Source organism: Scleropages formosus, chromosome 1, assembly GCF_900964775.1.
Source record: "Scleropages formosus chromosome 1, fSclFor1.1, whole genome shotgun sequence".
NCBI classification, from domain to species: Eukaryota; Metazoa; Chordata; class Actinopteri; order Osteoglossiformes; family Osteoglossidae; genus Scleropages; species Scleropages formosus.
This window is the reverse complement of record NC_041806.1, coordinates 6,373,427-6,395,484: the sequence shown is the minus strand read 5'-3', so window position 1 is coordinate 6,395,484 and position 22,058 is coordinate 6,373,427. Positions and strand designations below refer to the sequence as shown.

General features: G+C 41.4%; 1 protein-coding gene across 3 annotated transcripts; it reads right to left on the bottom strand.

Moving 5' to 3' along the window:
• Positions 1–1,283: 1,283 nt before the first annotated feature.
• Positions 1,284–18,665, bottom strand: LOC108925561 (protein TASOR-like). Of its 3 annotated transcripts, XM_018737597.2 has the most exons (24): positions 18,274–18,665; positions 14,140–14,285; positions 13,835–13,927; positions 12,301–12,373; positions 11,988–12,079; positions 11,496–11,624; positions 11,210–11,340; positions 11,070–11,101; positions 10,766–10,880; positions 10,419–10,522; positions 10,223–10,323; positions 10,039–10,111; positions 9,870–9,944; positions 8,900–9,547; positions 8,481–8,794; positions 8,245–8,359; positions 6,535–7,988; positions 6,173–6,295; positions 5,096–5,255; positions 4,837–4,945; positions 4,164–4,342; positions 3,753–3,911; positions 2,791–2,844; positions 2,285–2,423 (listed from the first exon to the last, which is right to left on the bottom strand). In XM_018737597.2, the coding sequence occupies exons 1-24, from the start codon at positions 18,485–18,487 to the stop codon at positions 2,368–2,370; spliced, it is 4,749 nt and encodes a 1,582-aa protein (XP_018593113.2). In that variant the 5' UTR covers positions 18,488–18,665; the 3' UTR covers positions 2,285–2,367. The 3 variants fall into 3 exon arrangements, with proteins under 3 accessions (XP_018593111.2, XP_018593112.2, XP_018593113.2); XM_018737595.2 differs by having other exon boundaries at positions 1,284–2,844; XM_018737596.2 differs by having other exon boundaries at positions 1,284–2,844; positions 4,837–4,915.
• Positions 18,666–22,058: the final 3,393 nt, after the last annotated feature.

Here is a 22,058-nt window from a genome sequence, read left to right as displayed (position 1 = left end):
CCCACCAACACAAAAACCATCAAACCTAACCCACTAACACACAAAAAAAATTATCAGTTATTATTTATCATTTGCATTTCCTGCAGGAATACTCCTGAGAACCTAGCAGTAAACTGCCATTCAAGGACTGCAGGACTTTGTTATTACTGTTTGAATTGTGTTGTAAAGTTACAAGTCTACTGATAAGAATAACACTGAATAAGAGATATACTTGATTCAATGTATTTTAATAAATGGAGAGTATAGAACATAAATAAATTCAGAAGAAAAACTGATTCCTGCCATCTACATAATGAGCCAACACAACAAAAAAGAAAATATGTTCTTGTCCATCAGCCTAAACTGAGTTGCTACAAAAGAACTGTGAGAGAAAATTTCATCAGTTCATTTTACTTTGTGTAAGGCTCTTTATTCGCCTTTAAACTATGAAAAAGGGATTGTCTAATAATTGCTTGCAAGAATATGTAATACACCAAGTGCTGAGGCTGCAAGGCCACACTAATAACTGCATCTGGTCTGCTGCTACGCAAGGATAAGATGGCAGCATCACCTGAAGAAACTGTTTCCGTGAGAGTTAGCCTACCCACACGTCTACAAGAAGAACAAGGCACAAAGGCTGAACTAACGGCTATAACAGTGGAAATTTACTAACCCCAACCTGCTGTGTATAAATATCTGTATTCTGCTTGCCCTCGGTGTGACTCTCTCCAGAAGGCTCACCTGTATGCACACATATTGCATTAAAGGCTTCTGTAACCTGAGACCAAGTATCAGTGTTGTCCATCATTTTTCCTACTGCAGAACCTTTGCTGAAACTCATGGTTACATACAATATTTGGGTATTAGTCTACTAAATGAGTAACCTGTTATAGGACAGCAGAGCAATTTCATTGTGATTGTAGAGTTCCTATCTTTTGTTGGAAGTCCAAAATCCCATGGTGGGTTCCATTGTCGCTTTCAAAATGACCGAGTAGTCAAACATAAGAAAGAAAACATATTTGCTCTTTACAAAACCATTACCTCATATTTTTATTAAAAATATTCTCTAACAACCTGTCATGTAAAAGAAACAAAATTAAAATCAGGGGCTAACACCACCACTTATTATTGCTTTAAAAAAAAAGCATTTATAGGTAAATAAATACTTTCTCATCCTGTACAAGTTAGAGGTTGTAACAAAAACAACAAATAAAAATAACCTTTGACTTAAAGGCAATGAAGACATCTTGACAGATACAAAGTGTCTTTTAAACAATTAAATGTTTCAGTATACAAATAATACAAAGTAAGTTACCTGCCATCTATCCTGCACAAAACAAGACACCCTTTCATTAAATAGTTATCATAGGATGTGGGCTCACAAACTAGCATACCAGTCTTTTTGACTAGTATAGTCCTGAATCCATGGAAAGTGATGTTGAGTGAAGTCTAAAAATCTCTGCTGTTCATTTTCACTGGCTTGCTGGAGACCCCATCTCTATGCAGGAAGACGACCAGTTTACAGTGATAGGTTCACAAATGACGGAAGGCACCTTAGCACTCTGAATTCTCATTCCTTCTCTTAATTCTGCACCCATAGCCATGCTGTGACTATCAGACCTTGACAGCAGCGCTAAAGTGTCCCTGCTGCCCAAAGCTGCTGCGTTCTCTGTGATATGTTTTAGCAATCTGACTTCCTGCTAAAGCATTCAACTGAAGCTTTGACATGGTGACAACGTTGTGAAATTTTAGACTCACCTTATCCTTAACCCAGGGGTAATTTTGTTGGTGAAAAAATAAGACAGATGTGTGTTTTTCTTGACTATGTAACTAGAGAGACAGCACCTAGTGATGAACTGGTGCAACATTTAAATCATTGGAGGCATCCCTTTGTGTTTGAGTTGTAGCATTAGTACCTCTTAGATGCTTAACTGCAGACACTTCAAGTAATAATGCTTGGAATACAATAATGAGTACTGAGAATTCACAACAGTGAACTCAAGTTACAGAACAAAAGTTCCTGGTGAGGAATTCTTTTTCTACTGGTTCGAGTCTCTAAATAGCAGTGCCTTTAAGCTGCACCGTAAATTCGATGACGTTGTCTTCCTGAGGAAGCGGTTATAGCTGTAGCACGGCTGTACCGGATGTGCCCGACTCTAGTGCTTGCTCTAGACCTCCACACGCGTTGCTTGTGTTGTATTCTTCCTCATCTTCTGGCTTTGAAAGTAGCTTCCCATTCTGATACAAACTGCTGAGTTGATGAGGGTTGAAAATCAACACTATCTATGGCAGCTCCCATTACAAAGCTCCAGGAGCTTGGACTGGGCTCTTCATGTGACCCCTGGCCGATAGAGGTCCATCCTGTCTTCTTTGGTTGTGTGGAGTCTTCTATGCTGCCTGATCTCCTTGTGGTCCAGTAGCAGGAATCTGGCATAGCCTGATGGCTAAGAAAAGCAGAAATGGAAGCTGGAGTGAGAGAGGAGTAGATCTCTGCTCCAAATGGAGACTGGACTGGCCATGTTGAGGTTGGGTGCAGGAAGCTTTGGTAGGATTTCAGTTTTTCTCCCTGAGGCAAGGTCACACCCAACTCTGAGCCAAGACATTGTCTTCTCAGTTGGTGGGAGTCTTTGAATGAGATTGCCTGTTTTAGAGCTGTGAATTCTTTTGGCATTTCAGTGGATGGAGGCTGAAGCTCTGGAGTTAGCTGGTCCACGTAGGGCAACTGAAATGGATCTGTCTGGTGTGGTGGGGGTGGTGGAACCAGGAGCTCTACTTCTCTTTCATATGGTGGTACATTGAGGTTGCATGTACCTGAGGAGCCCTCTGTGAAGTCCAGCATTCTCTTCTCAGCATTCTTTTCTTTCTCTGGAAAAGCAGTAGTGAAGTAAGGGACATACCCTTTGGGCAAAGTAACAGATACTTACATTGTAAGACCCCTTGCACATCTAACCAAATCACAAACATACTTTTACCTCATCTTAGGAACACAGCTGAGACCAGAAGTCTGTTTCTAACTGAAATTGTTCAAAATTCCAATCACTATGTTACAATGTATAGAAGTTTAATAATGCCGCTTAATCCCTCAATTTGCTCACTGGTTAGGTTCTGTTAAAAACATCACATAAAGGCACAATTAATTCAAACTCAATGCAAGACTTTGTTTTCATGAACAGCTCATACAAGTGCAAGGTCTCAGTGTTCTATATCCTGAAAAGGTTGGGCATAAGACGGCGAACACGAAACGTGACGCCAGTTATTTTATCTATTTATCCATCTTGAAGCAACAGTTCAGTCTACCTTAAAATGACTAAAAATAAAAAATGTAATTTCCATAACCTCTTATTCAGTGTGTTATGCTTTATGCATGGAAGATATTGTTGTGTTTATCCTGGGCATCGGGTGGCACAGGAGAATGAAAAAAGTGTAATAGAGTAAGGAGAGTAATCTGAAGTGTAATGGAGGGTCATGCGTGGAGAACATATTAAAAAATAGTGTTTCACCTTAAAATATTGTCTTATTTACAAATGAAGACAACAAAACTTGATGTGATGAATCTGTTGCTTCCTTATGACATGTGTGGTAGCATTTGGTCACTTTCAGTTTGGAATCAAAAATGTAGAACATGTTTACTCCAAAACAGAAACTTTCAAATATAGAATGGTGAAAAAGATGCAATTTCAAAAAACAGGAGATGTCTATCTTCAAAAACCCTAACTCAGATATTTATAACATGAGGTACAAGTGCAAGATGTTATACATCCTTCATTACAGACCTGTAAACATCACCAGAGGACAGGATGGATTTGGTTCTAGGGTCTCTAAACAGCTTGCAGTGGAGCTTGTGCAGCCTGGTAAGCTGTCCATGATGTTACTGATGCTTGCAATCATTATGCCATTTTTGGAGTGGTGTGGAAACATCTCAAAATGTCGCTCTGCCAGGGCAAAATACCAAAGCATATTTTTATATGTCTAAAAACCACTAGTGCCATTGTTTAATGTAAAGTTTCATTTAAAAAGTCTATACTACGTGAGTTCAGAGTTCAAAGACTTTTTTTATCCATGTTCAACACCTATAATGGAGGTAATGTCATTTTTTTCTATGCATGCGTACTCTAAGCATACCGATAATGAAGGGAGAAGTGTACCATTAAATGTATCATTAAGACTGCAAGAATTTCAAGTACCAGTGAGGAAGATAATATGGCGGTAGTGGACATTCTGGGCCTGCAGTTTGATCAGGCATTCAAGATCAGGGGCCTGCCGAGTTCCACAGTCACACTCGTGGTATGGAAGAAACTCCACCACATGCCTCCTCTGGTAGGTGGACAGCAGATTCAACAGACCCAAAGCCTCATTATTCACCCTGAAGAGACAAAGGCAGTCAAAGACTAGGTCATTTTAAGTATGCATCTAGGCCCCGAAGAGGACCTACATAAACATATAGCCGTGCTCAGATTTGATATCAAGAATGTTCATTCCATACAGAGCTTTAACACAAAGCTGACTTAACCAGATGGAGTGCTTTTTCTACTGATGACATATACACTGCCCTGATTTATTTTTAATTGTTGCAATGCAGTAACGTCAGGCACAGGTTATGCCATTTTTTAGGTCAGTGTTATTGTCTATTCCTCTTTTGTTCTTACAAGGTAAGGACTGATACAAGTTGCTGTCTTAACTTTCTCCGACTCCAACTTAGAATCTGAGGTCACATGCCATTTTATAATGTTCACATCTAGTGGTCAAAGGCATACAGCACTTCTTACTTATACCTTGTTCCAATGCCACTGATTCAAGTTAGAAGTTGCAACAGGCTCTGATTAGAAAAGTTGTGAAATCAGTGTAGATCCCACTGACCTGGCCAACTCCTTCAGTTTCTTGTGGGTTTTGCAGTGTACCTTCCAGCACCAGTGGGTATTTGCACAGTTCTTTTCCTCTAAAAATGTTAGTAAAAGTTGTAGCCTGTCTGCACAAAAGCACAATGCAACATTAATACACATTAAATTAAATTATGACTGACAAGAGCATTCTTTCTTACATTAGCCACCTCAGAACCACAGGGTGGCTGTCCTCTAGTACAAATAAGAAACCTCTGAACAGAACTGAGCCAACTCACTTTGAGTGATGAAATCTGGGTTAAGAACAAATTCGTCCGAAACAATGAAGCCACCAGATACAAAGAGCTCATTGTATGTATGGTTCTTAACATCTTCCAGACTGTCTACTCCAGCAAAGCTGACGGAGGAAAGTTTCTTCAGGTACAGTAGTAAGGGGATCTACAACAAGGAGGGCAGAATAAGAAGTGGACCATGAACATACAACCCAAACATAAGAGCCACACTAAACTAATAGGCAATGACTGTTTACAAGGATGTTGTGTTTTCCCAACATCTCACGACTGACACAGCTTATACACTGACTCTTAAGCTTACGGACACAACTGGGACCAGAAGTCGGTTCATAATCTGTAAATCCAAAGTCACTTTTATAATAGAGTCACACACTATACAAGCTTGATGCAGACATCTCTATTTACAGCTTAGGTCCTGAGAAAATCTCAGCTATAATTAAAAAGTAATAACACAAAGGTGAAAGATTAAATCAATGTTCAGCAAACAGGACACATAAAACTACCCAGAATCTTCAAAGGATAGGCTGACTCCCAAAATTTCATGATTTGTAGCATGTTTCACTGAGATGGGAAAAGCTGTAGGTCAGTCAAGCGCTCAGGTACTCCACCAATCTGGATGATATGATACAGGGGAAAGGAGGAGCCTTTGAAAGGATGTGGAAATGAGTTTTGTGGTCTGAAGGGACCTTAAGGCCAAGCACTGTGTGTGGTGAAAAAAAGACCACAGTTCCTCATTTACAAAATCTAATCTCCATGCTGAAGTATGGTGGTGACTGAATTATGTAGAGTTGCTTTTCATTAGCAGCACCTGGTAAATTTTTCTACCGATTTGGCCCACACTCTTGAGTTGTGTGGGTGCATTTTACTGCAAACTTGTCAGATAGGACTGTAAATAAATATCACATTCTTTCTGAAACCAACTGAAATTTGAGAAGACACTTAAAAGAACTCGATCAACTGGAATTACTTTGTCCTTGAAAATTGACTGTTTGTAAGACAGAGGCGGAATACTTGTGGAATGTGGGCGCTTGACAAGCACACAACTCTTTTGATGCAATTTACCGTGTGAATGTGAGCTGCAATATCTTTGTTTTGAATGATGATCAGTAGCTTGTCCAGACTGTTCTTGCTCTCTAGGAAAACATGAGGTTTGCACTCTGCGTTCCCAAGTTGGATTAAGTAGTCCTACAAAAATAAAGAACAAATGTCAATTTTCACCATACTACTACACAAAAAAAAAAAAAAAATTCTGGTCAGCATATATGCAAAATTCACCATTAATGAAGTCAGAAGTTAAAAGAGGAATGCTCTGATTTAAAGCATAACTAAAAATCTCTTGGGTTACTTCCCAGACTTTACTCAAGCAAAACTTGCATATTTTTCCAGCAAAAAATCCTATAAAAAGTTACACTTTTGTGCATTACCTTAATTTCAGAACATACACTGTTCTCCTCCATTGAGTGGACATAAAACTTCACCGTGTTCTTCTGCACATCTTTCATAATCTCCAGGAGGGTATTGAACATATCAGGCCTGATCTGGCTAATCACACTGTTGATGGACTTGGACATGGGCTCTGGGACTGGTACATTTGTGTTCAGTGGTGTGTGTCCTGAGCTGTCAACAACAGGAGACTGGAGGTCTGGACTGCAATTCAACAGCGGTTGGTAAAAGTCTGTGGTAACTGCATGTTGAGGTGGACTGTGAACTGGCTCACTTGTTGGCAGAGTGGTATCAGCTGTACAATTAAGGGAGGTACAGGGGAAGGAAACAGATCGGGCAGGACTATGTGCTGAAAGAGAGGCATGGTCACAGACAGAAGATGGAGGTGGGATACAGACTGTTGCCTTCTCCCAGTGATCAGACGGACAGTTTATCAACTGATTCATATGATCCCGAAGTGTGCTGATATAACTGTGCACGGGAACGGGGTGGGTGTAGTGTGACACATATTCGGAGAAAACAACTTCATCTTGCCACTGCAGATCCTGAGGAAATGTCATTGACATTTCAGAATGGTATTCTACTTGTTCGCCTTTCAAAAGCTTCTGTATCTCAGTAGAAAAGTTGCTGAACTCCTCGTTGAGGATAGTGTCCACTATACTGGGCCCTTGACTAACCAACTCATCTGTGTTTGTTGTGTTATTACTTGGGACAGTCTCTGCTTTCTTCAGATGGTTTTTACCAATACTCTCAATATCTTTGGCTTCTTCAAAAGCAATGTCATCTGCCTGCTCGGGTTTGGCTGGGGAAGCTGTGTCCGCCCGCTTGGGCTCTGCTGGGAGAACCGTGTCCGCCCGCTTGGGCTCCGCTGGGGGAGCAGTGCGGTTTTGCTTGAGCTTCGCCTGAGGAATAGTGGGGTTTCGCTTGGGCTCCGTTTGGGGAACTGTCTCTGTTCGCTTGGACTCCACTGGGGGGGCTGCGTGTGTTTGCTTGAGCTGCCCTGGGGGAGCCATATCTGTGTGCTGGGGTTCTGTTTGGGGATCCATGTCCGTTCGCTTGGGGTCCACCGGAGGAGCTGTGTGTGTTCGCTGGGGCTCTGCTGGAGAAAACGTATCTGTTTGCTTGGGCCCTGTAGTGGAGGTGATGCCTGTTCTCCTGGGCTCTGTAGAAAGAACAATGTCTGCTCTCTTGGGTTCTGTAACGGGAATGGTTTTCATACTTTTTGGTTCTTCAGTAGGAATGCTGTCTGTTAGGTTACAGTCTTTGTTGAGAATGACATTCAAGCCATTATTGACAACTTGCAGATCAACCTCCATGCAGACATGACCTCTTCTTTCAGAGGAAGCACAATGCTCAGTTGAACTGGAGACTGCCATGAAGCGTGGATCAAAGGGATTTCCCTCATTTAAGGAGGAATATTGACATGGCTTGATACCTATTAGAGATGACAGATTGAGACCATCGTGGTTTAATTAAATCGAAAGAGGTAATGAATGACTGCCTGAGTCTTGTTTACAAGGCATACTACCTTTCGAGAACGTTAAAACAAACATTAAAGTTAAAGTTCTGTAGCATTTCATGTAATTTTTAACTTGAAATTTAAAATTCCAGGTCTTAATTTGCAAGGTAACATTATACGATCACAATCTTATGGCAAAGGCTAAATATCTTTTCAGTGTGCACTATGGTACCTGTGATTGGGATCAGTTTCCAGGGCACCTTAGCCAAGTCAGGATCGTCTTGTAATTCATTGTTGTTGGAGGGACTAAACTCATCCGGGCTGCTCAAACTGCCATCAGTCTGCTCCTGAACATACACGTGAAACACAGGAATTCCATTACAGAAGTGCCAGTGACCACGAAGCACACAAGTTCTAAGCATTCAAACTTGAAAAAAACCTTCAGTTTTCAGTTGTCTTAACCCTCACCTCCAGGTCATCTGGTCCGACCACATCAGGCCAATTTCGTAGGTCGATGTCACAGTGCACAGGTAAGCCGAGTTCAAGAGCAGTCCTTAAGGTCTCGTCACCTAATTCAGGATTTTCACCACTGTTATGTAGGCTGTTACTGGCTTCTGAGTGTTGAGCCATAACCTGCTGCAAGGTATCAAACAGCATTGTCAGCATAGTCTGGGTGCTGGGAACTGATGTACTCTGAGGTTCCTGCAGCCTCAGATCTGTGTCATAGACCCTCATGCACCTCATTACAGCAGAGAGGCAGTCCCGGTAGTGGCCTTCTTCACCTTAGAAAGAGAAAGTACATTCATCAAATACATGTTTCCCAACACTCCATCTCTCTAATAGTTGCTCACGTGTAGCGATTCTCCTCTCAAATATATATGCCCCACCTCCACTTTCTCTTCTGTTGTCTTCTGTACGTAGATATTTTTTCACTAGTCCAACTGCCTCATCCTCGGCTTTCCTCTTCCTATCCCCACAGTCTCCAACTAGATTCCTCTCACCCTCCTCTTCAGCTACATTCCTCTTGCGCAGGTGAATTAGCTTCAACAGCTCCTTCATCTTGCCCGGGTCATTCATTGGCTGGGGTTGCCGAGTTCTTGCACCGTCCCTACTGAAAAGCCTGATTTCTGAGGCCCTGACATCCAACATCGAGGTATCACAGACAGGGGGTGGCACGACATCAACAATTTCCTTGGCAACTGCCACAGCCAGCTGATAGAACTTGGGGTTGTAGAAGTAAGAGTGCAATGAGCCTTCTACGTCGTGATTCATCCTGGAATAAGAGTAAACCTTTTTTTGCACTTTACAGTTCTCCTTGTATTCTGCCAGGTGGAAGCTCTGATGGGTTTTATTGCTGCATCCTATCATATAAGCTCGGGCTTCACGTTCCACCTCAGCTCCTGGGTCCGCAGGATGACTAGCACGTAAGGTACACAAGGCATAGTGCAAAGCAGGGAGAAAGGTCTTCAGATGTGGAATGATGGGATTCCTGGCATCAGGTCTCAGATCTTCCACTGCCACAGCCACTCCTAATGCTGCAACCCCAGGATAGAACATGTGTTTTTTTGGAAAGGATACATCAGATCACAGAGTACAAACAGGAGATTAACTGAACAGATTTAAAAGATTTAACTGAAGCTGAGACCAGTAAATTGAAATAAGGTTGTAGTCACATTATTCAGAAGGTAGGAAAAGAAACCTAAGCCAGTTGAAACAAACTTTAACAGAAAAACTAAAGTGAAGCTGTGCACAAATAAAAACATGCAATATGTATTGTTATAAATCCAAATATGTCAAACCTTCATTTGAGCCCGTACCCAAGAAATTATTAAATGATGAGCAGTAACAGCTACTCACATGGCTTCACCTCTCCTCTTGATTCCTGGGATAGAAAGAGTGCTAGAAGAGATTGTGTCCATCCTCTCTCAATTCCTGCAGATGTATAAGACAGAAGAATGATTCTGAAAATTGTCACCACAAAAAAAAAGTTGAATCATCAGCTCTCTATAAGTGGTAACCAACCCACCGTTAGAATTGGTCAGTTGCTTTGATGAGAGAAGGAAGAGGAAACCTTGGTCATCCAAAGGCTTAACCAGCACCTGATGGTTAAAGACTATTTGTCAGCATGTATCAGTCTCCAAGAACACTTCAAAGCCCCTTCTTAAATCAAACAACCAGAATTCCATGAATCAGAAGGACTGATGGCCCACCATTTTTTCTTTCTCCAGCATGAGAAGTAGGCTAGAAATGCTGTTATGTTTGCTCACATCAACCACCTCAAACAAACTACCATGCAGCCCATTCTGTGATCCTGAAACAAAAACAAACAATCACCAGTCACATCAGATCAGAATCCACTTTTGCTTAAATTCACAGTACTACTTAATCGTACTCAGTGCACCTCACCCTTTCCAGTGTCCACATATGTGTCCCAGGACAACAGAGCTATTGGGATCCTCCATTTTACCTCAGCTAGTTTCATTGCCTTTTCCATTTCAAGCTGTTCTGGCCTTAAAAAAAAAAAAAAAAAAAAAAAAAATTAAAAATATATACATATTTTTGTAGGGTCTCGTTCTGTTTAAATATACATATATACACACTTATTTTGTAGGGTCCTGTTTTATTTAATTATTTTATTTATTTAAATATATATATTTAAATAAAAGGAGAGCCTACAAAAATAAATGACAATTTGTAACATAAACATATATAATGAATAATTATTCACTCCCGTGAAACAGGGGGGCACTCACAGCTTGAAAGGGAGGAAGAGTTGGGTAAAGGAGCGGATGGCAACATGGCACAACACCTTGCCTTGATTCAACAGCTGCCCAGTCCATACCGTGTAGATGCTCTTTCTTGTCAGTCCTACATCAAAACAAGAAGCATATACTAATCTGATGACTATGCTCCGGGAAAAAAAAAAAAATTGTACTTTTTTTGGCATTAGCAGAAGTACAATATCACATTACAAGCACATGCAGACTATGGTATCGTACATACAACAAAAATCCTTTGGTGTATGTGAAAAAAGTAAAATGTGAAATGCCATCACACCTTCGCTGCATTCAGAGTTTCTGCTGTTTGACCTAAAGGGAAACAAACCAAGGTCAGACGGTGACAAATCAGAGCTATAAGAAACACTGATGCATAGAAAATAAACATGGCTACATCAATGACACAGCTCATCACAGTACCTGAGAGGAGGCATGGGCTTGTGGGTTGACAGGGCTGCATTGCCTTTGTAGATGAAGGACACCACAGCATGCGGGCGTACGTGTCTGGGCCGCTCCTTGATCTCGTCAAACTTGTACTCATAAAAGTATTGCTACAAAAAGAACTAAATGGGTAAAACAAACCACTACCGCTGCTTTAAATAACAATGCAGAGTAAGACAACAAATCTATACAGTATATCTCTGTAAAACTGAATTGTTGCACAGTTGTATGCAACTTGGTGAGATACAGTCATCCCTGTATGTACCTGAGTGAGTTCAAATGCTCTGTATGATAGACAAGATGTCACTTTGTGTGCATTTGTTGACACATGACAATCAAAGTTGGGCGTGGGATCCAAGATGTTTCTGGACATGCTGATAGTCTTCACCTTTCCCTGAGGGGAATAAACACGTTCATACTTAGCACACGGTCCAGACTGAGCCGTCTATATGAGTGTGAGCATTAGCAGATAGCTATGCTTTTGAACTGCGGGGACCACTTATATCCTGTTTTACTGACTTGAAGTTATGAGACCCTTACACTTTGGTGATTGCAGAGGTATGAATGCAGTGTTAATATCAAAATAAGAATTAGGACCTAAAATTGTCACTCATTTTTGTTGATTAAACCCAACAAATAAGTGAAGCAACACTATTTTAAGACCTCTGTACAATTAAAAATGCATGAGGAATATACTGAAAGCATTCCCTAAAATGCTGGCACTCTTGCTTAGTTTTTATTTGCAAGGACAATTTACCTTGAGTACTTTAAATATAATAATATCTCCAGCTGCATCAACATTGAAAGGATTGATCTGCAGTAAATCGGAGTACCTAGAAAGGTAGACACCTGCAAGATAGACAGAAGCTACTTTAAACCTCGTTTTTTTAATGCAGATTTCTTGAAGTGTCAGGACATATAAAAATGAAAAATAAATCTGGAAAAGAAAAACTATTTCAGTTTGTTTCTTTTGGAAAAGTATGTAGCACTTCTGATTTAGAAACTGCACACAGCAGTCATACATAATGACACATACTGGGTGAGCATGATACAAAGCACGACATACGTACCCTTAGCAGGATCCCCAAGAGTCGTGGTCCGAGCATGCCTGACCAACAGGCCCTTTTTACATACTCCTTGTAGCTAAAAGTGAGGAGTAATAGTAGTTTGAGCACCCTTCCACACGAACAGTTACAAAACATAGCTGCAAATTCAGAGATCTAATGCTAAATTCTAAATATGGCAATAAGGGCACACTTTAGCATGACAAAAAACATCTGCTGATTAAAAAAATATAAATACAGCATTCAGTCCTAAGAACCTTACCAACTAACAGAGGTTTTCTTTTGGAATCATTATAAGTTATACCAGTTCATTGTAGGGTAGTCAAACACACAATAGCACACACTATGCTATTTTGAGCATCCGATTCAGGTGAACTGCAGGAGAAACCTATGCAGACCCAAGGAAAACATACTAACTCCACATGGACTGAGCTGGATTCAGATTTACACCCAAACAGCCCAGGTACATAGCCATACAAGTCCTTCAATTTATAATCTTATCAATTCATGCACATCTAACATCACAACTGAGAGAAGATTCATTATTATTTCATTTAGTTGATTCTTTTCTGCAAAGTGACTTATTGTGTTAATTACAACCATTTAAGCATTTATACAGTTAATTTTTACTGCATCAATGTAGAGTAAGCACCTTGACTAAGGGCACTACAGCAGAAGATGGGATTTGAACTCTGATCCTTTAAATCCTTACTTAAATCATTGTGTTCTCACCAGAAGCAGGGCTGACAATGGTATCAAAGTGCATGTGAAACTTTGATTTGTGCCATGTAGACAAATGGAGACTTGGGGGAGCACTGACTCAACACAATGAAGGTCTATGAAGCAGCTTCTCTGTAACAGGGATACAACCCTCCTATTTCTGGGAAAGGCTTAAACAAATGCTCACTTCCCTCTTCCCGCCATGCTGCTTTGGTCATGTCCACACAGTGATGCATGTCAATCCTAACAGCTTAAAAACACAAATACCCTTAAACTAGCATTAATAATGCCTAGATCATATGGTTAAAAGATGATCATGTAGTGCCAAATGTGTGTCTGTAGCAGTCCACAGTGCCTCTAACAGCATAGAACCCACCTGCTTCGAAGTAACAGACTATTATATGAGAAACATGCATGAAACTAATTATGCAAATGTCTCTGTCCACTGCACCGTGTACTGTGTCTCACAGCCTGTACTTTCAAGGTAGACTTCAGAGCACTGTGATACTGTACTATACTAGACAAGTGGTTACTGATAAATGAAAGATTTCGGTAAAAATGGTCTACACTATGTTGTTTGTCCAGAAACTGATTCTTTTCTCTATGAAAAAAAATAATGTTAATACAATCGTCTCACAACAGGAATTTGCCTAATGGAGCGATTTCATACACTGAGTTAACCCCATAAAGCGAGGCATGAGTGTAATTACATATGACCAAATGTTGAGCTTTAAGCACTCAAGGAGAATGAAAACCTGCTGCCAGCATGGTCCGTCAAGAATAGCAGTGGAGACCTATTTTCCAGCTCCAAAAGTCCCACCTTGTAACTCTCCAACAGCAGGAAGCCATAGGATTCCAACAACTCGCTATCCGTCCGGCCATTCTGTTTCATCTCCCTCCTCTTCTCTGCAAACTGCCATTTTGGAAAGGTTCACGAGAGAATCATGAATATACACACTCCGACAACTTGAACAAACTATTTATATTAGCTCTAAAATAATTCCAGGTCACGTCCATCTCCAAAATCATAAAAAAATGCAATAAAGGAATAATGTTTCCTTAGGAAACTAGAGAAATACATTTCAAATGTTCGTATAGCACGTTGTGAATGTGTCGTGTCCTTACATCCTTTTCCAGAAGTTCATTTTGTACAAGCTGAGCTTTGGTGTAAACAAAGGCTCCTGCTGAAGAGGACTGCAGGTAAGAGGTGGAAAGGATCTTCATGATGTCCTCAAATTCTCGAGACTCTGGGGGCAGGTACTGGAACAGGGCTGTATACAGTAATGGACAAAGGGAATTAATCAAGTTCATGGGTTTCACAGCAAGATTTATTTTTTGCATTGCTGTGGACTGGGCTGAGAAAGGGTGAAAATGAGGAGCATGACATGGCAACTGCTTAAAATGAAATGGAAAATATAGGCTTGAGCTAGCTGATATGACACATCCTCCAAATTTTGGTGGTCAATTAACTGCCCCCGGGACAATCATTTTGTGCTAGTAGACAAGGAAGCGTGTTATGTGCTTGTAGCTACAACATAAGCATTTGCACTGCAGAGACAACATGACTTCTGTAACATCTGTAGCTATGTATTAAAACTGACAGATTGAAAAGGAAATTTTATGACATTTGAGTCTTTTCAATTATGCTAACTCAGGCAAGATATTTCAAAACCCTTTGTAATACTGTTTAACAACTTTCTACAGTCACGTGCCGCTTAATGACGTTTCGCTTAACGACTGACCACATATACGACGATGGTCGCATAATATTATAATGGAGCTAAACAATTATCGACGAGCGACATTGTGGCGCAATGTGTTACTTACATGTTCATAGTGGTGCTGGTATAAACAAACCTACTGCGCTGCCAGTCGTATAAAAGTATAACACATACAATTATGTTCAGTACATAACACTTGATAAACACCTATGTTACTGGTTTATGCATTTACTATACTGTACTTACTAGAGTGTACTCTACTTATAAAAAAGTTTACCGTACAACAGTTTGCTGTGTTACGCCAGCACCAGCATCATAAATCTCATGTTTACAACTTGACTGCATCAAGGCTATACATCTAGGTTTGTGCAAGTACACTCTAGGACATTTGCACATCGATAAAATCACCTAACCACGCCTTTCTCAGAACGTATCCCTGTTGTTAAGCGACACGTCTGTATAACCTACCTATGAACACTCTTTACTTGATTAATAAGTGGTGTATAGTTGCCAGGCATTTAATAGTCTTTAGGTCTTTAAAAAATGAAATAATTTATAACTTAAATTAATTAAAGCTTTCGAGAACAAATACAAGATCTTGATGGCTCTATCTAATGATAACCACTCCATATGCTGAGCTGTAACATCAATTGGCCATGTTACTACAAGGCACCTGTATGTACTACTCTGGGTCTCCATTACTGTTTGGGTGGCTAACATTGAGTTTTTGCAATTCCTTTCCAAGTTATTTTCATTATTGGCTAGCAAGTGGAAAAAGTCAATGTTATGGTGGGCCTGAAAAGAAAACGAAATCAGAGTAAAACTAATCGTGCAGCATGAAAATATATCATGTTAGTACTATTGTAACACAAATGTGCAAAATTTATGACAAAATATAACAAGGTCTAATTACACAAATATACAAGAATTGTACAATTCATTTATGTTAATTGTTTTTACAGACACCCCTCGACTTGCGCAAACAGACCGTTCTTCAAACCCTTACGTAAGTCAAGTTACGTGCCAGCTTCCTCCTCTTTCCCCACCATTCAGCACGTTCCTTTCACGTGCTCCTTTATACGTGCAGCATCCTTCACCATCATATTCACAGTCAATACGGCTAAGCCTAGTTTTCATGCCCTCAATGATAATAAAAGTATGATGGTGAACAAAGATTATTTTCAATTTCATCTCCAAATCAATTTCTTGTAAGATGGTTTTCTTTTTCCTTCAAGTGCACATTTAGCACCAGGCAGGATGACTAATGAAGTGGAGAAAAAAATATGTGGAAAAAGCACTACGCTAATAAGAGGAAATGCATTCACGGCTCAAAACACGCAGGAACTGGAAAGATGCAGCTTCCTGCCTTGTCTGGCTACACCAACTTGCGCTTAACATATTTCAGATGTTTTGCACAAGTGTTGTCCGTAAATAATGTAAATGCCAGAATTTTTTTTTACGTAAATCCAGATTTACGCAAGTCAAATTTACGCATGTAAAGGGGTATCTGTATATCCTTATTGTTCATGTGAACAAATTTCCAGTTACAAACCGGGTCTTCAGAACAGAACCTCATAGAAAGCCAAGGACTGTTGACTTGTTTGAGTCAATGAACACAAACATATCTGTACCAAGGTACAGAAGTGAAATAGGTATGGAAAGGTATGCAGTTTGCTCATAGCCAAAAAAGGAGGGTCTTCCAACCGATAGAATTAAATGGTTTTACACAAAAAAAAAAAAAAAGTAAAAAATAGGAATGTATAAATAAATCACTCTGAGAATTTAAAGGAATTTGTTGATATAAAAAAGTCACAACTTGCTCAAGCATCCCAGAAGCTGATTAACGCAAGCTATCAGCAAAACTGCGGTCTTCACTCTCCGGTGAAGAGTTTGACAAAAACCTATAATCAATCAGTTAATGGTATCATTCAAATGCTCAAAATAGCCTTCCTAAACATTCTCCTCCCACTATAATGCTCACCTATGGTTCACTTGAGAGTACTGGTTTCTATGGCAAAAAAACCAGTAGCTCACAAATGCACACCAAGTGCAATTAACCTGTACAATCCAGGAATCTCTGGAGAGAATTTGTTTTTGGCAGACGTTCTGGTAAAATTAATATTCCAATCCGACTGCACCTCAACCGAGCGTTTCACTTTTTCTGAAAAAGTATTTACAAACTAAATATAAAATTATATGACTGGATAATCCAAATATTTCTTCTTTTCATTAATTCCACTACCTCCAGATAGAATTAATTTGTATTGTAGTTGATGCCTTTATCCAAGGCAATTTACAATGGTTTGATGTTTCTTCAAAGAAACAAGTCACAAATCCTGCACCTGGAACTCTTGATTTCAATTATCTTGAAACTGACCCCCTATCACAAGCTCCGCATGAAATTTTATGAGTCAGTTTCCTGTGTTCACAACTGCGTATTTTGCATTCTGAGCCTGCCAACATAAAAAAGGCTTCATGCTTTTTCCAGGAAGTGACTAATATCAGAATTTCCTAGCACCTAAATGCATAGCATGTTACTACAGTAAGCAGAGTGGAAATAAAACTGTTCATCTTAAATTCCTTGATATATAAAGTGCATGACAAATTACTTATCAAATAACTAACAATTCTAACCTCTGCTGAATACCCTGTTTTATTAAAAGTAGTGAAGTGCCCTCCAATGCCAGCAGCAAATTCAAATAAAAATTTTAAATTACGCTTGTCGACTCTTTGGCCTGAGCTGCAGCTGCAAGTCTCCACAATGGAGAAAGAAAAAAAAAGGTGTCTGCAGTGCACCACTCATGGGTAAAGTGTACCATAATGGTGCCCTGAGGGGCGAGCCCAACCATCACGAAGACAGAGGGCTGCGTCTGCCAAGGCCTCGAGGGCCCCAGTCTCTCAGATGTAACACCACCCAGCGGGGTGTGCATCCTACCATTAAGGTGCTGGGTAATTTATTTGAGGAAAAAAAAAACTGCCGAAATCATGTTAAACACCTTGGAAAAATTTCAACTTTGGTGTTCAAATCTAGTGGGCTTGTTCACCCACTGTAGATATGAAGCACTGTTGCATGGCTCTTATCATGAACACAAGTTCAAGATAATGCCATTTTAACAGCCTCTTTCATATAATGATCCGTATGTTTCCACATCTGCAGGGTTCCAGTCCCTGCAGAGAATAAGAGGCTGAACTCCAGCTTGAGTCTGAAAGCGCCTTAAATCTTTTCCTCCTCGCCGTCCAAGTGTAACAGTCGTCCTATTGGTCTCGGGTTCGGTTTGATTGCAGGAATGTAGGACATGAGTGGATGGAGCTCCGTCTTGGGACATGGGCAGAAGAAGGCGTAGCAGAAACCCTCCTCATGTGGCTCCCTCCACTCCTGGCTGCTGAACTTACCTGGGCTTCCCAAAAAAAAGAAAAAAAAAAAAGTGGCTGTATGAAGCCACGCACGCCTCGCGCGCACCAAACCCGCGAGTGAGTGAACGAACGGACGAGCGCGAGACGAGTCCTCTATGTACGAGTGCGGCGAGGCGAGGACAACCTTGTTTCTCTTTGTTCTTCCGTGGAATGTGGAAACTCCTGCGTGGCAGCTCTTCAGCGGGACACGCCTTGAGAGGAGCACTACTGCTCGCCAGCTCGCGTTCGTCTTTCCCACCCTCCGCAGCCTCCTGGACGGAGGTGAGCGTGGCTTCTTCTTGCGGCGCCCGCTCGCCATCTTTGGTGCGCGTGACCGCGGCGGCGGCCGACAGCGACATGTTCACAACGTCGCTCCTCTGCACGGATTCTTCGACGGCGCTGTTTCTTCTGCTCGCTTCGCTCTCCGATACTTCGTTTTGAAGCCAGCGTGCGCTTCTGTGGCGAACGATGAGAGCGCGGGCTTCCTGCTCGCGGACAGCATCCGCCCGCCCTCAATCTTCCTCCGCCATTCGGGGGGTGACGCGCGCCCCGCTTTTGAGCGTCGCGCCTGCCAAAGGCCATTGGCTGTGGCGCGAATGAGTCAGCGCGCGGGGCGGAGCGCCAATCAAGTTCCAGGGTCGGAAGGCGTTTCAAGAGTTCGCTGAATAGATTTGAGTATTTTTGTTCTTTTGCATAACCTTTATTTAAACACGAAACGAACAGTTGTACACAGTCACATCAGTTATGTAAACACACGTGCGATTATCACTGTATCATAAAGTGATACCAGGGTGTTAGATTAGAAATTTTTTTAAATTTCTGTCTCACTTCTGCCACCTCAGAGCCGTTCAGGCAGCAGAGACCAGCGATCGCTGGGAGGAGTAGGACACAAGAACAAGCAGTGTTTCCTTCCAAATTCTCCTCCTCAAGTTTATTGCATGTTCACAAAGATTATGTACTATTTTGCAGAACAAAGAAATAAGTTCTCATTGGTTTAGAAAGTGAGTCGGGGTCTAGGGACAAAACTAAGGTAATATTAAACAACAGAACACCGTAATTGGTTGCACACATAATATGGAGGATATGTGATATTCCAGTCACGCCGTTTGCCCTTGAACATGGACAAAAAGAGAAAAGTTAAACAGGAACTTCGACTTGCTCGCACATTCTTAACAGGTCCGACACACACCAAAAGGACAGGGAAGACGGAGAGATCGAGGTGGAGAAGAGACACGAGAGCCATTTATTTCTCACACAGGGTTTACAATTACATTTTAAATCAAATATTTAGCTCAAACAGCTCAAAGGGACACCTCTTTCTTATTCTTTGCATGTTGTAATATATTGTAATTCAGTTTTTAACAGGGTTTTATTGTCGTTGTTGTTTGTTGTTATGAGTGGTTCTTTTATGTAAAAAAGTGCTATTGTAGATAATTAAGTTGTTCCAATGTGGCTGTTTTCTGTGCAAGAACTAAAAAGGTGCACCGCACATTTCCGAGTTCCAAGGACCTAAACCTTGGAAGAGGGACTCAGTTTAAACCGGAGGTTGTGAAGAGCTCATTGTCCTTAAGCATTTTCTGGATTTGCAGGGTCTTTAGGAGAGGACAGAAAGTGAAGGCAGTGAGATTTTTTATTTTTTTAACTTAGTAAACAATATAGGGGGACGCGGTGGCACAGTGGGTTGGCCCGGGTCCTGCTCTCCGGTGGGTCTGGGGTTCGAGTCCCGCTTGGGGTGCCTTGTGATGGACTGGCATCCCCTCCTGGATGTGTCCCCTCCCCCTCCGGCCTTGCGCCCTGTTACTGGGTAGGCTCCAGTTCCCTGCGACCCCGTATGGGACAAGTGGTTCCGAAAATGTGTGTGTGTGTGTGTGTGTAAACAATATAGGTGTATTACTCCAACTATGTATACTATATACCACTATAATGACTTTTGTTTTTTTTAACTGAACAAGACAACTTCACTCCAAAGCAATATGCAATGTTTCGTTTTTAGTGTTTACCCGAAACTTTTGTCCAACCTCAGTTACATGTTGAATACATAAACTCCCTGCAATCATTCATCCATTTATTTAGCAGAATGATGTAAAACATACATGCAGACGCACTGCTTCTCTATATAAATGCCTGAATGATTGTATGGAATTTAGAGTCACCAATTCACCAAACACTGGTCTTTGGACTATGGGAGGAAACCCACAAAACACATGCATTATGCTGTAGAATATACAAGCCACCCAGACTGAGCAAATTGAACCCACCGCCAGTCACCCTGCAGCACTGTGCTACCCAGCGTAGTGTCCTGATCTGGTGATTCATTAAATTTCAGTATTTTTTAACATATTGCATGATGAATGCACTCATAAACCTGAAACACACAGTCTGAAGCTGCTTCTCGCAGGGAGGGTCGCAGCAAACTGGAGCCTAATCCAGCAACACAGGGTGCAAGGCTGGGGGGGGGGCACACCCAGGGCAGGATGCCAGTCCATCGTAAGGCACCCCAAGCAAAACTCATCACCCAAAAGGTTATTACACAGAACTGGATGTTTTTACAACACTGAAAAATAAGAGCTACCGAAGTGTAAGCTTTCAGTTTTTAGTGTTCTAGCTTCCTTGGAAGTGGGGAGGCATTTATAGTTTGTCATGGAAGTGAATCCTTTTCAATAAACTATGTCCAAATTTGGATGTTCATTAAAATGTGTCTAAATCAGGATTATTTTCTTCACCAAGTGACACTTTACGAGGGGGTGCGGTGGTGCAGTGGGTTGGACCACAGTCCTGCTTTCCGGTGGGTCTGGGGTTCGAGTCCCGCTTGGGGTGCCTTGCGACGGACTGGCGTCCCGTCCTGGGTGTGTCCCTTCCCCCTCCGGCCTTACGCCCTGTGTTGCCGGGTAGGCTCCGGTTCCCCGTGACCCCGTATGGGACAAGCGGTTCTGAAAGTGTGTGTGTGTGTGTGTGTGTGAGACACTTTACTTCTAGTTCTCAGAATGTTTGAATGTAATGAAGCAGGCAGAACTGTAGCCCAGTGCACTGTTCACAGACAGTGTGCCGAGTGGAATAACAAAGCCTTAATAAGAGCTTGGGGACAGTCTCTCTTGCGGCCCCACTGTTGCATCAGTGTTGCATGGGCCCTAGACGCTGTCACTCTGCAGGGCTGTCACTGGTCCCAGGTGACAAGGTGAGTTCAGCTGCCGTGGCAACGTTAAAAAGGTGAGAGGACTCAGGTACTCTCTTTGTCAGCCCCAGAATTGGCTGACCAAAACAGACCCATTTTGTTGCTTCCAGCAGAATTTGATTTTGGTGTTTTAGTGGCAGGTAACTAATACGGTGCAATGTTTTGATCAGAAATGATCACGTAAAAGTGCAAGTCAAATTATTTATTTAGCACCTTATGGCAAGTGCAGCTTTTTGAAAACACATAATCGCAATTTGCAAAAATAGTTATATAAATATGCTTTGTATGTGTTACACGGATGGAATTGTTGTGAGAGCTGCAAAGGAGAAAGGCGACTTTCCAGGTCAAGGTCCCTGTAAATTATCCAGCAGAACAAAGGAGGGACGTCAAATGAGAGAAGGCAAGAAAAAGGAGACTCCAGAAAAAGAAAGGACTGAAATGTACAAATACTTTGAAGGACATGAATAAGAACAAACTGCATTTAGGGGAGTTCCAAAGAGCCGACAATAATATCTGCCAATGCAGACACTGCTTTGCTTAAGCACATGAAAACAGCTAAATAAGGAGCTAAAATGACTTGAGTCAGTTCCCTGACAATAACAGTATGCTGTGCGTGTAGGGAACAGTGAGGGCACAGTGAAACTTGCTTTAAGACTGCTGAAAGAACTAAATCATCACACACATCGTCTGAAACCGCTTGTCCCATAGGCCGGAGGAGAAGGGGACACACCCAGGACGGGACGCCAGTCCATCACAAG

Coding starts and splice junctions, on each gene's coding strand:
- LOC108925561 (XM_018737595.2), bottom strand. CDS start 18,487: ATGTCGCTGTCGGCCGCCGCCGCGGTCACGCGCACCAAAGATGGCGAG. Junction 8,795..8,899: donor CAACAGAAGAGAAAGTGGAG/GTGGGGCATATA, acceptor TCTCTTTCTAAG/GTGAAGAAGGCCACTACCGG. Junction 3,912..4,163: donor CCATATTATCTTCCTCACTG/GTACTTGAAATT, acceptor TTGCCCTGGCAG/AGCGACATTTTGAGATGTTT.